Here is a 17,694-nt window from a genome sequence, read left to right on the forward strand (position 1 = left end):
TTCATCCTTCAAGGCGTACCATTCACTGCTGAAATACTAAACAACCTGCTTCCATGGCCGAGATACAGGGCGCCCATATTATAAGGTAAGGTTATAAAACCACCATTTAAGATCATTTTAGTGAAAGTTTCATGTTCCTATCTCATAGAATTTAAGAACAATGATGAATAAATAATTTTCGAGCAAAATTTAAATGGCCGGCTGAATATATTACCGCAGGAGCCGCGGCCGCGGAATTTAAATGACCACGTCAAAGGGCTAAAAGTGTCCCATTAAACAAAATACAAACTGAACAAGTTGCATATAACACAATTACAACAAAACACTCACATTGTACAGGAGGGTCGTGCTGCGAGGTGAATAGAACTGGACATGACCAGTCCTTCCATTCAACACCATTGCCTTGGTGCGTGGATCCACAGTAATCCCCGCTGGGAACAGTGGTAAGCCATGCTTGGCTTCAACCTGCCATGTGAAGTGCTGGATCATGCTGATCAGTTTCAGCTGCGGATCAAGAATCTGAATACCTAACAAAGAGAAGATCAACTGTCAGTATTATGCTGAGGTCTTCTACATTATGATGCTGTGCAATTGTAGGCGCACACCAACATTTTGGGAGAATGTTCTGCCACCATGTCAAAAAATCCTGAGGATGGTGGCATATCTTACTTTTCTCCTTCTCCTCTGTCTCTTCCTAGCATAATTTCTGTTTTATACAGGTCACTATAATAACAGTCTTCAATCTCTTCTTTCTTCCAAATCCACGCCCCATATACCGTATTTACGCATGTATAGGCCACGTGCGTGTATAGGCCCGCAGCACAATTTTCAGACAGAAATTATAGAAAATATAATTTTCTTGGATTATTATTTCAGGAGTAGAACATCCTGTATTACTAATTATGAATATAATTTTTTTTAAATGAAGTGTGATTTCGAATATTTCGAATATAAGCCGCACCCCAGTTTTCCTCTTGAATTTTTGGCAAAAAATGTGCGGCCTATACATGCGTAAACACGGTATAGTCACTAAAATTGTGACAGTATCTTAGTAAAAAAACAAGCTGCCTTCCCAGAACATTCCAATTATAAAATCTAGGAACTATAGTAAATGAACACATCACTCTTACCATTGTCGCTGGTAGATACAGCCAAGTATTTATTGTCTGGGCCCATCGACAGATGACAAATTGGAGTAGGTAACCGCGGAAGAAACTTTCTATCCAAAGGTTTGTCCAGAGTCCACTTCACAAGCACACATTCTCCTGCTCCACTGTAGAAATGACTTCCTGGAGAGAAAAAAAATCTTAAAATTACTCATAAGTAATGTTACAAAATTCATGCTTCATTTATTTTTATTTTATGATGCTGTCAGTAACTCAGAACCAAACATGTCAGTCTAATGGTAACACTCTAGACTGGTATTCAGAAGATACTTGGCCTGAACCCTGGCTGGGACATCAGCTACCATGACTGAGGTTCTCCACTGTTTTCCTCAATCTTCCCAGGCACATGTCACAATATTACTCTTATTAAGTCATAACTGCTTGCTTCGAAATCCTTCCCAATTCCACAATCATCCTACTAACTGACACTATAAAATCTAAACAAAAACACTACAGAAAAGAATGTAACTCCCACTATATAGTGTCAAATTGTAGGGTGGTAAATGAATAATGAATTGGAAACATTATGAAGAGAAGTGGCTGTGGCCTAATTAGAGGTACCATCTGCAATTTGTCCGGAAGAGCTGAGGAAAACTATAAACCTCAGTCAGGGTAGATGATGTAAGATCTAAAGTTCTCACAATGGTAATTATGAACAGCTTTGTCTTCGGGGAGATAATGCCTTACAGTCCGTTGAAAGTTAACTGTTTTGGAAGAGAACATGTGACCCCCACCTTCTGGGTCAATGAACAGCCATACAAGAAACCAGAGTGAAGCAGGTAGCAAGCAGAGCTCTCCTGGAACTCTTCAGGACAGATGATGACCCATCAGAGATTACAGCTGCGCATCCTCTTTAAGGCCTATCAGGAATTACTGATAGTCTCTCTATAATATTCATAAAGCTGGGAGCTATCTGATGCTAAGAACAGATTACCATAACAGTGGACCAATATATAATGGGACAATGCATGTCACTCAGTATATTATAGATTTAAATAAAGTGCATGGCCAATAAACAATCATATATTGAATTTTCTGTCACTGTCAAACTGAAGTTATAGCTTTAATTTTATATGAGCAAATGTAAAAAGCTGTACAGTTTTCTTGCAGCAATATTATCCTTCCATATAGTCTTTAGTTTGAGGGATGTTATTGATTATGTCAGTTTTACTTCCAATCCAGATGACTTGAGGTTCTCACCATAGTGGTGATGGTGGCGGTCTTCTGAATTGTAACACTAAGTAATTTGGAGATAGTCTGACATTTTGGAGGGTATGTTCCTCTGAAACAATGGAATCTCTTTAAACAACACACTACAACAACTCAGAAAGCCACATTCTACAACTTACACACTTACTTCTAACGTAACTTTCGAACACATTCAAAAAAATCTGTTGTTCTTTGGCCCTAAGCACCTGACCACTCATACATTTTGTAAAGCCATCATTCCTAACAACACACACTTCATACACCACAACAAACCAAGCAAATGGGTCTAGCAGTAGTGTTCTAAAGTTACATTCAGGGAGTGCCCGAGGAACTGGGACACCAGATATTGTGACTGAGGTTTTTCATGGTCTTCCCAAATCCTTTAAAGAAATTTCTGGAATAATATCTACATGCAATTTTTATCTTCACAGTCAAAGACTAGGCCAAGCCAGAAACCAGTAAGGCATAAGTACTGAGAAGCTTACTGTCTACATCTTCTTGGTTGGCTGCTTGCTTGCTTAACCTATTTCCTGACCCTGAAGATGGAGGCAGTACATTCTTCTGAAATACTGGTTAACTTCTATTGGACTGTAATGTGCTACATCCCAGAAGACAGTGCGTAACAGCTGTGTAAACAGGAGACTGTACAACAGCTGTTGCTAGGGAAAAACTCTGTTTGCACACTGCTGACAGAACATGCAATAATGGAAGAGACGTTTTCTGTGCAGTCACTTCTGGGGCTATATAACAAGGACCATTAGTTCAGTGGGTCTCAAGGGGCCTGAAACCAAGACAAACTGATTGGCAGTAAACCGTCGGTTGTAAAGTAACTCAAGCTTTGACTCTGACTTTGAGTTGAGTCAGTTGAGAGTTATAGTTATGAAAAGTGAGAAGCTGGTAGCTGAGTCCAGGGACAGTTCAGGAACCTGGAGGAAGGGGAATATCCACAGTTGAAAGCCACTACCAAGCAATGGCTAGTGAAGACTGAGAAGATTTTATGTGTGCTGTAGTCACAGGGATCTTTGGAGTGTGTAACTCAGTGAAATTGTCATAGTTATCTGCAGTTAAATTCTCTAAGCATTAAATAAAATTGATTATCAATCCAAACCCTGTCTATAGTCACTTGAACACATGACAATTTGTTACCTGCTTGTGAGAAAGTTATGGCTTGGACAGGCAATGCATGCCAATGATACACAGCCCATGTTGGCTTTCCTGAAGTGAGCAGGTTCCACCAAATAAGAACGCGCCCTGTGTTGTCCCCTGTGGCAATGCAGCGTTCCTCTGGGTGACATGCCACACATGTGAACCATCGTCCTCCACCAATATACTGCCTGTAATATTCAGCTAAACTTAAACCACGATCAAAATATCACATTTCTAGCATAACTTCTTTTCTTTGTGTGCTATTTTATGATTCTTTCAATATCACAAGGTCATGGCCACACTGTGGTGCTATTCTGTTACTTACTTGGAACTGAGAAAAACTATCAAAAGAACTCAGTTATAAATGCAGATATGTCAACTAAGATTTGAACTGAGCACCTCAAAGATTCAAGTCTACAACATTATTGCTATACCAACTTGTTTGGTAATTTTTAACACAAGCAAAGGTGACGTGAAATGAAAAACTGTTAAGTGTAGGTAGCGTGACTGGGTTGATAAAACTGTGGGTTCCAGCCAGACATTTAGGAGCGAGCAAAGACACCTTCTTTAACCTCTTAAAATTAATACACATTACTACACCACATTTCAGGGTTTCACGGCGGTGAACAAACATATCACGGTGTTCTATGTTATGATACCATAGAGTCTTATAGATGTGAACAAAAGTATTGGACAAACATACTGACTCCATCTTCAGGGCAGAAATACCTAAACATGGAGGCAGTGATATCTGGAGTGTGTAATTCAGTGAGACTGTTATAGTTACTTGCAGCTGTGATCCATAAGTGGTCAATAAATCCAATTACCAATCCAAAGTCACTCTATAGTCACTGTAAGATGTGACAATATATATCTGACTACATGATGTCACATCCCAGGATGTTTACGACTGTGAGAACCTCAAATCTCATTATTAATTATTTTCTTGAGATCAGGATTTACGAAGTAAGAGAACTTTACATGGAGCATGTGTGAGGATGACAAACATAACCAGAAAACGGAACAAAAATAATTCTAATTATCAAACCTAACTGCCTTAAAGTTATGATGGATATCTGAGAACTGGATGTTAAGGAGAATATTTTCATTTAAGAGGAAGAGGCAACAAGAAGCTGGAGAAAAGTGTATAATGGAACCCTAAGAATTTGTAATCTTTGGTAAATATCATTAGGATGATCAAGTCAAGGAGAATGAGATGAAGAACATGTGAAAGAGAAGAGAACTGCATAAGAGATTTTTGTAGTAAAACCTGAAAGAAAGAGAACACTTTAAAGATCTATGCATGGGTGAGAGAATAATATTAAAAGAGTCCCCAAAAGATAGGATGGGAAAGTTTGGATTGGATTTATTTGGCTCATTTAGGGACCAATGGAAGGCCCTTGTGAACAGAGTAACGATCCTTCTTGTTCTATAAATTGTTAGGAACTTACTGATTGGCTGGGCAATTATAAATGTTTCAAAGTTGACAGAGCTGTAATTTTTCTTAAAAAAAAAGTTCCAAATTTTCAGCAAGAAAGAAGAGGTATTCCTGTAACACGCCTCGGAGGCCCATAGGGTTGTGAGACGTTGAGGTTCCCACATTTTCTAGACAATCAGCTCATAGATGGCGGTAAGGTTGTCATCCTTACGTGCTGGCCGCCCTTTACCCCCAAGAACATTCCAAGAATATTCCTGGTACTCATTTCTGTTAGAGGCTGAGTCGACCCCAGGGCCATAGTGCGGCTGGAAGAATTAGGTAAATTGAAAAAAATCCAAAGACCCACCAAAAAATATAATTAAAGCAAAAATCAATAAAAATTAAGTATTCAGTCAACAAAGTAATATAACCATCACATCTGATGTAGAGAAAATACTATATCTACCATGACATGTTCTCTGACATACTCACTGTCAATCCTGTCGACTAATGGATTTTAAATTTACTGTGTGGCAGTGACAGGCTGCTGACACTGTGTATATAATTGTCATTTTCTCCTATATATGTCATTCAAATGCAGAGAAACTTTGAAGTCAAAATTAATGAAGCTTCAGAGACTCAAAATATACAATGACTGCTGACTACTTTATACTTGTTCTCTCCCATTTCCATTTGGAATGTAAGCAGTATAAAATTCCGGTTCTTGTGGAGAAATGGCTCACACAACAGGTAATATTCCAGTACAGGTGATGGCAGTGAATGTGTTAAATATGTCCTTAATTAGATGTCATACACATATTACTCACTTGTCACATTCCTTCCATTCAACAGCATCAGAGAACTGTAACACATTTTTGTGAATCCCTGCTACATACTCTCCCCCTGGTCTACCTCCAAAGGCAACATTATGTGCATGATCATCCAATCTGTATTGCAAATAGATCAAATATTACAGTGGAACCCTCTTAAAGAAGTTTCCTTGGGGACAAAGCAATTCAAACTTACACAGGAAAATGTCTTAAAAGGATGAGTTCAAAAATGTATAATAAATTAATTTTATCACTATGGCCTATGTCCAACAACATTATAATGAAAAGGACAGAAATGAAACCAATGTACCACTGGGTTTTTTGTTCTTTAACTTTTAGAAAACAAATGTTCAGTGTGAGACAACCATATGACATCTGCCAATACAAGCCTACCGGAACTTCATGTTGAGTAGAAAACTTCCTGTCTGACTGCAGAATGTTGACAGCTGAGATACATCATTGTTAGCCTTCTTCCACACGACACATACAATGCACTTATTGGTTTCACTTTCTTGGGGATTTGGTGGCAGCAAATGGAAGCCAGTCACAGTAGCAGTTTGTGCATTATTAAATTTGAGACCCTGTTGGGAAAATAAATACAATTATGTATGATGTGAAGCTTCCACAGCAACTAAAGTTTATAAAATACTCTCGGCCTATCAGACATGTCAGTTGGTTAAAAATTACTGATATTTCAGCTACCATCTCTTCCCCCATCATCAGGGTCTGATGTCCCATTAGAGATGGTTCCTGAAACAATCATAATTTTTAACCAACTGACATGGCTGATAGCCCAAGAAGATTTTATCAAATATAATTATGTGTATACTGTAGTTCAGCTTATATAAATAATTATATTAATAAATTATTATCCTGAGAGTCATCTTTATTTTTCTTCTATGTTCCCTTCCGCAAAGGCAAGGCCTAGAATCCTTCCTTCACAATTCTCCTTGCTAACCATTCTTCACTGCATGGTATATATTCCTGTCAGAGTGACCAATCACCCACTTTGTGCATATATGATTACACTATTTTGTCAACAGACATCTATAGCTGTACTGTAAAGTTAATGAAGTTTTAAGATTATAGTCTTCTTGGATATGATGTGTCACTTGGTTCATACCAATGTTTCATGTCAGACAGGACTTAGCAAACTGCAAAGGATGGCCTACTTGGGAATTACAGGAGCAATGAGAACAGCTCAAACAGCTGCAATGGAAGTCCTCCTTTGACTCCCCCCGCTACACCAGTAAGAGGAAGTGGGGGCCATGGTAGGAAATTACAGACTACATTGTAATGGTCAATAGGAACCCAAATCCGAAGGTTTTGGACATGCATACAGGACTCAAGCCATGGTAAAAGAACCCATCCTACAGATGGGGTCTGATAAAATGATACAAAAACATTTTTACGATAAACCCTTCATGATCAGAATTCCTGATAGAAGTGAATGGAAAAGGGAGTTTGAACCAGACAGATAGGGGGACTAATCTGGTATACAGATGGTTCCATGACAAACAAAGGCACTGGAGCTGGGGTGTATTGTGATGGAACAAGGCAGAAACTTAGTTTCAGCCTTAGCGGCCTCCGTAGTCTAGGGGTAATGTTCCCACCTCATGACTCAAGGTATGCAGGTTCAAACCGGGCGGAGGTCGTGGAATTTTTAAGGGCAGAAAAATTCAGGGAACAAGTCCTCCGGGAGAGACTTTAAGCTGTGTGTCCCGTGTCGTAGATTTACAGCATGTAAAAGATCCTCATGTCTCTAGGAGACCTCTGAGCAAAATCAGGCAAAAGTTTCCCGCCCAAGTAGTTTCCAATTCCTCCGGTAGATGGGGAAGTATCGGGGACCACTGCCAGAGAGAGCCGACCTTGCTGGCAGAACGGGGATGATAGCAAGCACCAGTACTGGAAGGGCATGGCGACTGGTAGAATANACAGGAACTATAAAAATAGGTACATCTATATTCTATGGATAGTCAAGCTGCAATTAAAGCACTTGGTAATCACCAGGTCACTTCAAAATTGGTCTGGGACTGCCACCAATCCCTCATACAACTAACCAAACACAACAGAGTTCAGCTGATATGGGTGCCAGTCACAAGGGTATTGTTGGTATTGGCAGATCAGCTGGCAAGAACATGATCTGAACATCTGTTCATGGGACCTGAACCAGCTTGTGGCATCTCAATTGCAGATGCCAAGAAAGCGATCAGGGACTGGATGAACAGAAATCACAGAAAACATTGTGAATCCAAAACTGGACTCAAACAGGCAAATGGACTTATATCTGGGCCCTCTGCCAAAAGAATGAAGGATCTGCTGAAATTAAACAGAGACCAATTAAGATGGGTGGTAGGACTATTTACTGGACAATGCCATCTGAAAGGACACCTTTTCAAACTGGGATTGACAGATAACCCAACTTGTGAAAAGTACCTACAAGAAGATGAATCAGCCACACATATCTTATGTGATTGTTGGGACATAGCTTATTTAAGATTGTCACCTGGGTCAGTTCTTTTTGGAACCAAGTGGCTATTATGACACCCCCATAAACAAAGTCATACATTCCATTCAAAGTGTAGGATTAATAGAGGGTTAATCAAAGGGGAAACACAGTAGATCATTGAAGGTAGTGATGCTGGGCGGGATTTTATGGCCCGCCCCTTATACATACATACCAATGTTTCAGAGAATCCTGCTGTCTCCATCTTCAGGAGAGGAGTCATTTTATCACACTGTCAATAGTAGATTATGTAGCATGTGAAGATGATGGATGAATGGAGAATTGGAAAGGATTCAGAAGGAAACACTTATGTAACTGAGGTACTATCTCAGCATTTGCCTGGAGAGACCAAGGAAAACCATAAAGGCCTCAGCCAGGGTAGCTAGTGTCCTAGCCAAGATCTAAATGGAGCATGTCCTGAATACAAGCCTAGAGCAGCATTGCTATGCCATCCTGCTTGGTGGGAAGAGGAAACTGTGCAGGAAAAACATGGCACATGACAATGGAGTGGGCTCCTGTCTTGCTTTTATGATTCTTGGTACTTAACACCTTTAAAACTTCTTCAAACAGTGCCCTGCAGCTACACTTAAATGACAGTATGACCCTGCTGATGTCAACATTATCTTCTTTTTATCTTCTTTGGTGTATATCAACAAAATGCATTATTTGGTTAAAGTGGGACTAACAACACAAGAACATATTGTGATGTGCATACCCACTGCTAGGCAACGATTCGGAAAATCCATTCTTGTGGAAGCAAACACATGCAACAATAAGATATCCACTGCTAGGCAACGGATCAGTAAATACATCTCCTTAACAACAGAGGCTGCATTTCCTGTGTGGTCCATGTAAAGTGGTTATAAAGAAGGGTTCAGTTGAGAAGAGTCAGTTGCTGTCAGAAGCTGAGAGAGTTCAGTTGAAGAAGAACTCATTTGAGTCAGTTGTTGTCAAGAAATGGGTCAAGTTCTGAAGATGGAAGTCTAAGGCAACAGAAGAAATGGCAAGAAAGGAATTAGGCTGTGAGAAGAAGACTACATGTGTGATTTGACATGACAATGAAACTGCTATAAATCCACTGTCAGCATAGAATTAGTGAAGACTGAGAGCCCTTGTGTGTGCGTGTCCAACGGTGAACTGTAAAGGGTGTAGATCAGCAATAGCGCTGTATTGTCTGCAGTCCTTGAATGAATGAATAAGGTCTCAATAAATCCAATCATCCAATCTACAACCCATGTTATAAGTCATGCAACAAACCCCTATATTGTGATAATATGGCTGCCACATACTAATACTAGCACAATCTAAGAGTGAACCTCAATATTTCTCAAAGGCATGGTACAACTGTTTAGACAAGTTGGCCATCCATATATGGGATATGTTAGTCAAGAATGGATTAATTTCTCTCATTTGATACATGGGGGCAACTCCAAAACAGAGCTCCAGAAAATAGTGACTAAACTTCAGAAAAGAACATATCTTCTTGTGTATATTGAGAAAAAATTCTGAATAGGCTATTTTGTGTTAAAAAAATTTAGGTAATGCTTCCTTTCTAATAAATTATAGTTCTTGCAATATTCTGCTACCCATAGAATATGCATTCAAATTCTTTCCAAACAATACAGAGATAATCTGTGCATTAGTTATAGAAATATTCATTTGCAATATGTAGCTGACCTCGATGCCTGTATAATCATCAGTGTATTTCTAGCACGAAAGCCCCTGCTGAGATGCAACTCTATATCAGCATACTTTAACTTACCATTATACTGCTTGGTAGTCTTGAGCCACAGTTCCATTGAATAAGCTCTCCATTTTCAGAACAGGCTACTATAACATCAGGATTGATTGGATGAAGCTGAACACCTACAATTTTCCCCTTCAATTTTTCATACTCAGTAATCAGTTCGCCAGTCCTGACACCGTACGCTCGAACAACAGAACCACATACAACATACAGTATCCTAAAATGACACAATATTTGTTATATATCAATTCTTTTACACCTATTATAAACGTCAATGTGCACACTAGAATGCTATACAGATGCATGGCATAAATCTTAGTAGCGATGAAATACATTCGGAAAGACGAAGTATGCAATGAAATATATCTGCAACCTGTCGCACATATACATAACCTAGAAATATGTATTATATCATAATAAATGAGGACATACTCTGCATCTGAAGAAAATACGGGAGAACGTTCAATTACACTTCCCCCACCTCTTCTTCGCAGCAGCAATTTTTCTTCGGTACTTTTCATGATTACATTATTTACAAATCACCATGCGCAGTCACAGACACCAAACACATCAAACAGTCATTGACAAATAATTCCTTTATGGCTTGATCGGACAAGATAGCCAACCAACAGAGTTCACTGAGGAAATATCTCCTCTCAGCGAATCAGTCTCCGCCATAATACAACATAACCAATTTAATTTCCCAGCCCTCCCAACCCTGGCTATAGGCACGGATTACTAAGTACTCGTACTTTTGTGAATCCACGGAAAAGAGACAATCAGGATTGCATTACACCGTGAAGATTACTAAGTATTCTCTGGCATGATTTCGTATAGTGTAATAGATCATACCAACGTTTCGGTAGAACGTGCGCCTTTTAACTTCCACCCCAACGATAAAGGCAGTGCCTTAACTAATTTCGTCAATATATCATGAAAGATGATTTCAATGCTAAAATATAGCAGAACGGGGGGAAATTTTCTGCTTAATTACAGGGAACTACAGGTCGCATTAACATAATAATAATAATAATAATAATAATAATAATAACAACAACAATAACAATAATATTAACAAATGGTAATACTAGTAATACTACTGTAGTGGTGGTAGGAGTAGTAGCACTAGTGAGTCAGGATAGCTCAGTCGGTATAGCGACTCTTTCCCCTGCCAATTCTCATTCTACCGATTACTCCATATTCATCATCTACACGAATCTGGTACAATAGGTCAAATAGTGGCCGACGTACCAAGTGGTCTCAATCTCACCCTACCCCAAGAAACTATATGTATAAACATATTATAAGAGTATAATATAATTATAAGCAGATCATGGATAGGTACACGAAAGTATTTTTTTTTCATTCAATTCGAGGAATTAGCTCGGAGCCGATTTTTATACACTTTTTTTTTTCATTCAATAATAAAGTAATAAGAACCACTAAATATATCATGTAGCAATTAAACACTTTATAATACGGATAAAATATGTCATATTTTTCATCGCAATAGGCGATAATAAAGAAGATAATGCTTACATCCTTAACATGTAAGGCTCTGATGATAGCCCCATAGTAAGTCATATCCATCAAACGAAGCTTCTATTACATGCCATACTTGTAGGATTTTATTACTTCATTAACAATAAAAAATATAACAGCCGAAATGTCAATGTTGGTATCACGTGATGGCAGTAGTTGAATGTCAAGATCCGCTTATCCGCTTTAAGGTGCAGTGACGTATCACATGTGATATGATAGAGTAATATGAGTAGCAAGCGTAGTATCAGGCGAGTTAATAGAATATTACGCCTGTTTTTATGTGTGTTCTTTGAATTGTTCACGATTGTATAAGCAACATCCACAATAAAATAACATAAAAAGTACGAAGCAAAATGAGATATTTACTTACACCATTAAAATTTTGCACGTGTAACTTAAGGTTTCTTCTGGAGAGATGTGTAGGAAGAGTCATCGTATGTACAAAGAGTGAAGGGAAAGAGAACCTCAAAATTATGGGGACATCTTCCGTATTAAGTGTGTATTTGAAGAGAAGTTGTCATTCGACGAATGTGCAGAACATGCCACAGGATAACGACAGCACAACTGAACAAAATAGTACTGAAAATTCTGATTTCACAAGCATTACGAACAGTGATCCTGTTCTTGAAAAGAAGTTAAAAATATTGTTCCTAGAAGTTGAAGTGCTCCGACAGAGTGGGTATAGGGTACCAGATAGTGTAAAACTTGGCCAATGGAAGGAACTTCTTGAAATGGAGACTAGATCAAGAAGACGGAAATATCTATCATATCTCTTTGGAGTTGAAAAGAAGCAAGAAAATAGAAAGAAGAAGAAGGATGAAGCGAAGCAAAAGAGAGAAGATGCAATGAATACAGCACCTGAAAATACCCACATCAGATATGGACTTGGTCATAATACAATATTGATTCGTGTGTATGATAATACAATTAATCATTTTTATCATAGTAGACTTATACAGGCAATGCAGTTCAGTCAAAAGCTTGTGATAGATTGCAGTTACGATTCTCACATGACATCACGAGAAGCTCAGAATTGTGGAAAACAATTAATGCTTATGTTTTCAGATAATCGTATTCATGATAATCCATTTGACCTATATTTGTGCAATGCCAGACGTGAAAGTAATACCATTAAACAATTAGTGAAGTGTATCCCCACCATTTATGATTTAGATTTCCCAATTAACATCACAGAGAAAAGCTACCTAGATCTTTTCCCGAAGGAAAATATTGTGTATCTCACTCCCCACTGCCGAGAAGACCTGAGAGAATTTGACCATGATGCTATATACATCATTGGTGCAATGGTTGACAAAGGTAATAATGAACCCTTGTCTCTTGCCAAAGCTAAACGAGAAGGACTGAAAATGGCGAAATTACCATTGGACAGATATTTAATGTGGGGATCTGGTGGTTCCAAGTCCCTGACTCTAAACCAGATGATGCAAATTCTGTTGGATATTCGAGCAACTGGTAGTTGGGATAAAGCACTACAGCATGTACCTAGGAGGAAGATAATCACTACTCCTGAACTACAAGAACAGTGTTCGAAGAAGGTAGAGAGGCCAAAACGACAGTTACGCTACACCATTAAAGACACATCAAAGTATTGCTGACATTTATCTCTCTTTTGCATGGGAAAGAGTGAAATGGATATGATTTTATTGCCATGGATGAAAAAATCCAGTATGTAGGCAAGTATAAGTGTTGCACAAGCAAATAGAATGTTCTAAAAATAGTGACACTGTGGAATGTTGTAGCAATGCAGTGAAATCTCAATGTGATACAAGTTGGGGAACAGCTGAAGCACCCATGTTATGTAGGCTACCTGTCTGATTTAAGGTCTTAACAGCAGTGCCTGTCTTCTGGGATATGCCATATAGTCTGGTGAAAGTCGGCTGATGTTTCAAAGGAACACTGGTTGAAGAGTAAGCCAAGCAAGAAACCAGCATGAACCAGGCAACAAACATAGTCAGTCTTCTCTCTTTAGTGAACTGTCAGCTCTTAGAATAGGCACAAAGAATGTGGCCCTTGCAACTTCCTTTTTTAAATCAATTTAGTTTGTGTACCTTTAGCAACATCTGCAGCTCATCAGAGATTGAGCAGGTTGATGAATTAAATTCTGTGAATTCTCACTCAAATCATGTTACATTTACATTTATTTTCAGTTCATGGATCCAGTCATCTCCCCATAGGGCTGGATATAAAACATGTCACATATTACAAATTCATAATGACTACACATCATTCATCCTTGGTCCAATAAAATATATAATCAGGCCTCTCACAGATAGCTCAAGTTGTCAGGAGAACACACATGGGTCATGGAAAAACCACTGTCAAATTCACGCCTTGCCATTCCACACAAACTGGCAAGCCGTATCATTAAAACAGTTACATTATAAAATATTAAAATTCATAACAAAAACAGACATCATACACACCACTACACTTACAACAAGCAAGTCACAACAATGTACAATTCACGCACACAGGCCATTTATTAACTCTTTAACTTTTGAGCTCCTTGCATGCTCGACAAATTCATCAATAGAGTAAAATGCATTACTTTGCAAATAATTTCATAAAACAAACCTAAATTGCTTTTTATCATTTTTTTAAAAGTGTGATATTTGATGGAAGAGAGTTAAATAGCTTGACACCTGAATAATACACCCCTCTCTGATAGGATGATAAATTTGTTGAAGGTATGTGAAGGTGGTCATTCCTTTGGGTATCAATCACATATACAGAGTTATTGGTTTGAAACTTATCCAAATTATTAACAACAGATGTCATCAATGAAAGCAAATATACACATGGGATTGGTAGTATGTCAAGCTTTTTAAATAAATCTCTACATGTATGAGCTGGGCCCATTCCCATCATTATTGTGTTTTGTAAATTGCTTGTCTATTCAGGCTCATTTTTCAATAAAGGAACTCCAAGAACATTAGACACCACAATAAGATATTGTATCCACTTATACCATTCTGTGGACATTGACCATTTTACCTTTGCAATCCAACACAGGATGTGGAAATACATCCTTATAGATAACTCTGAATTTATATGACTTGAAGAACCAATGGCAAGCAACAGGGATTGTGATGACACCCCACATGACTCCTCACACTGTTCCTTCATTAGACTATGCTGGGACAGACGAGAGCATACTGTGTGGTGTAAATGTGGCAGTCATTCTGTACTGATGAAGATGGTTTCTGAAATATTGGATAATATTGCAAAGGTGATGTAGTTGATTGCCCAAGAATACTTCATTGTAACCTTATGTATAAACAAGGGTAAGTCAATAGGTAAGTTACAAATGGATATAGAACTTAAACAAATAAAGAGTACTGATTTGAAAAATGCTTTTCTCAACATAATCTCCCTGTACATTGAGGCACTTGTCCCATTGTTTCACAACCCCCTGAAAACCAGCAGCATAAAATTCTTTGGGCTGCTGACAGAGCCAGGCATGTTCACACAGCATGGTCTGCCTCATAATGCATGACAGGTTAGGTTTTCCCAGAGTCAGTGCACGATGGTTGCTGTGCATGCTGACCCCACAACACAAAATGCAAAGAATGGGTGTGGCATTACAGCGTCTCAATTGCTACCACGATGAACACGATATGCTAGTGTGAATTGTCACAGGTGATTAGTCTTGTGTTCACCATTACCAGCCCGAGACAAAGCGTACGCCAATGCAGTGGAAACATCCTGCATTGCCTGCCAAAAAAAAGTTTAAGGCGACACCATCCTCCAGGAAAGTGATGCTGTAGAAAGGGAAGTCACCGCCTGGTTCCGACAGCAGCCCAAAGAATTTTATGCTGCTGGTTTTCAGGGGCTTGTGAAATGATGGGACAAGTGCCTTAATGTACAGGGAGATTATGTTGAGAAATAAAAGCATTTTTCAAATCAGTACTCTATTTGTTTAAGTTCTATATCCATTTGTGACTTACTTATTGACTTATGTATTTCAAGTTACTATGAAATAAAACATGACCATCTTAGGAGACATGGGTACATCTGAATCCGCAGTATATTGAGGTCTCACCTGTACCTTTTTAAACCTTACAATCCAGTATGTGTTCTGGCACTTACAGAACAGCAATGTCTGTACATATGTTTATTTTGTTACACCAGATATATTTGTACTTTTAGCATTTGCATGATAAAATTATACAGAAATGTGGATTCACTCAGTTAATTTTATATTATGTTCCTTATTTAGAATTGACAGTTAACTGTTGCCAGATATTTTCCAGTTCTCATGTTTTGTAATGGATGCGTGATGTGTGATAACTGGGCCAGAGTGACAGATTCTGATTATTACATTATATAAACTTGTAACAGAAATGCATCTTGTATCAAAAACTGCTGTTAGGACAATTCCTAGCCAGTTCACTTGATCCCCATTTCCCATCAATTCTTTTCTTATGAGCCATCTTATATAGACATCTAAAATTCCAAGTAGCAATTTTCATGCCTTTCAAATGTGTTGTTCCAAACAATTCATCAGTTGAAACTTTTGTTATAGAATTTATAGTTAAGGGTTGTTAGCCACACAGCTAACAGAGTTCTGGAATTTATGTACCAGCACCCTTGCTTTCCATCCCTACTCTACTTACCCTGGACCACATTTAAGGAAGGTAGCTAATAAAATGTGTGCATTAATTTTTGATTTGATTCATTCTGGTCCATCACACTAGCAATTATAAATACAAACCACTGTGTCAAATGTGACATATAAGTTTTTACTACGTTAAAACTTATCTCCCTTACATGTTTCGGCCCTTATGGGCCATCTTCAGAGGGAATATCATTACAAACTGGAAAGTACCATCACAATAGGTGTTTTGATTTAAAATACATACACTTATATCCTATAATGCACAGTATGCATAAAGTCGAACGTTTCACAATCACAGCAGCTTCCTGGTGTTGAAAAGTTTTTAAAAGTTTGTAGATGTTATTTAAAAAACATTTATTGTCAATAGTTAACATTTTTTAAACCACGTAGGTTCATGTCCGTACTCCTATCGTCCTTGTATGGGGCAGATTTTGTGCTGCCTGTCTTATCTTGATGAGGAGGTTCTTGATGTCGTCCAGGGTTTGTTCGTTGCTTGAAAACGATGCAGCAAGCAACGAACAAACCCTGGACGACATCAAGAACCTCCTCATCAAGATAGACAGGCGGCACAAAATCTGCCCCATACAAGGATGATAGGAGTACGGACATGAACCTACGTGGTTTAAAAAATGTTAACTATTGACAATAAAGGTTTTTTAAATAACATCTAGAAACTTTTAAAAACTTTTCAACACCAGGAAGCTGCTGTGATTGTGAAACGTTCGACTTTATGCATACTGTGCATTATAGGATATAAGTGTATGTATTTTAAATCAAAACACCTATTGTGATGGTACTTTCCAGTTTGTAATGATGTTCCCTCTGAAGATGGCCCATAAAGGACCGAAACATGTAAGGGAGATAAGTTTTAATGTAGTAAAAACTTATATGTTTGAAGTAAACAGAATACTGATACAACTTAGCTTGTAACAAAATAATGTAAAAACCAAATATGCAAATAATAAAAACATGTTGAAGTATACTCCATTTACTATGGGAACAAGGGCGACCCATCAATGATATAGACCAGGCATGTCCAACGTCAAACAGGTTGTGATCGACTTTTTAGTGTCAAAACTCCCAGTGATCTACCACCCCCTCCTTTCGTCATACCTTGCTTTAAGCAAAAATATTGGTAAAAATGATACGACACATGATGTTTGTCGTAAAAGCAAGATACATTGAAAGTACAGACTACTTTAACACATATTTTCCCTTCAAAATTTGAATATAATCATATTATATTACAAGAGAATTTAGATGCTTTTCACGTATAATTTTCTTATACGCCTAAGAGATCAACCAAAAATTGTCCCGCGATCGACGTGTTGGGCATGCCTGATATAGACCATTGTGTCATCATTAGAAAGAACCAAAATAGCCCATCATATACTGTCATGAGGAACAAATCCCTTAGCTTGTGGGGAATATGGCAGGTGAGCAGCTGGCAGAAACAAAGAAGTGAAACAAGTTTTAGAACAAAGCCATCAGA

General features: G+C 38.2%; 2 protein-coding genes across 2 annotated transcripts in view; one reads left to right on the top strand and one right to left on the bottom strand.

Annotated features, from left to right (window-relative positions):
- Positions 1 to 10,661, bottom strand: part of LOC111864526 (WD repeat-containing protein 75) — a 70,831-nt gene extending 60,170 nt beyond the window's left edge. Inside the window, exons 1-7 of the mRNA XM_023851833.2 lie at positions 10,454 to 10,661; positions 10,037 to 10,238; positions 6,162 to 6,349; positions 5,766 to 5,885; positions 3,522 to 3,709; positions 1,131 to 1,289; positions 331 to 527 (exon numbers count right to left, since the gene is read on the bottom strand). Of these exons, the coding sequence (XP_023707601.1) occupies positions 331 to 527; positions 1,131 to 1,289; positions 3,522 to 3,709; positions 5,766 to 5,885; positions 6,162 to 6,349; positions 10,037 to 10,238; positions 10,454 to 10,542 (1,143 nt within the window). The 5' untranslated portion in view covers positions 10,543 to 10,661. The remainder of the gene's footprint in view (positions 1 to 330; positions 528 to 1,130; positions 1,290 to 3,521; positions 3,710 to 5,765; positions 5,886 to 6,161; positions 6,350 to 10,036; positions 10,239 to 10,453) is intronic.
- A 1,069-nt stretch (positions 10,662 to 11,730) lies between these two features.
- LOC111864523 (mitochondrial ribonuclease P protein 1 homolog) lies at positions 11,731 to 13,480 on the top strand. The gene has a single exon (XM_023851828.2). It carries the CDS (start codon positions 11,917 to 11,919, stop codon positions 13,177 to 13,179), a length of 1,263 nt encoding a protein of 420 aa, XP_023707596.1. The 5' UTR covers positions 11,731 to 11,916; the 3' UTR covers positions 13,180 to 13,480.
- Positions 13,481 to 17,694: the final 4,214 nt, after the last annotated feature.

Source organism: Cryptotermes secundus, unplaced genomic scaffold (assembly GCF_002891405.2).
Source record: "Cryptotermes secundus unplaced genomic scaffold, Csec_1.0 scaffold960, whole genome shotgun sequence".
NCBI classification, from domain to species: domain Eukaryota; kingdom Metazoa; phylum Arthropoda; class Insecta; order Blattodea; family Kalotermitidae; genus Cryptotermes; species Cryptotermes secundus.

What these genes read in the sequence shown, in the direction of transcription:
- LOC111864523 (XM_023851828.2), top strand. Translation starts at nt 11,917, where the DNA reads ATGAGATATTTACTTACACCATTAAAATTTTGCACGTGTAACTTAAGG.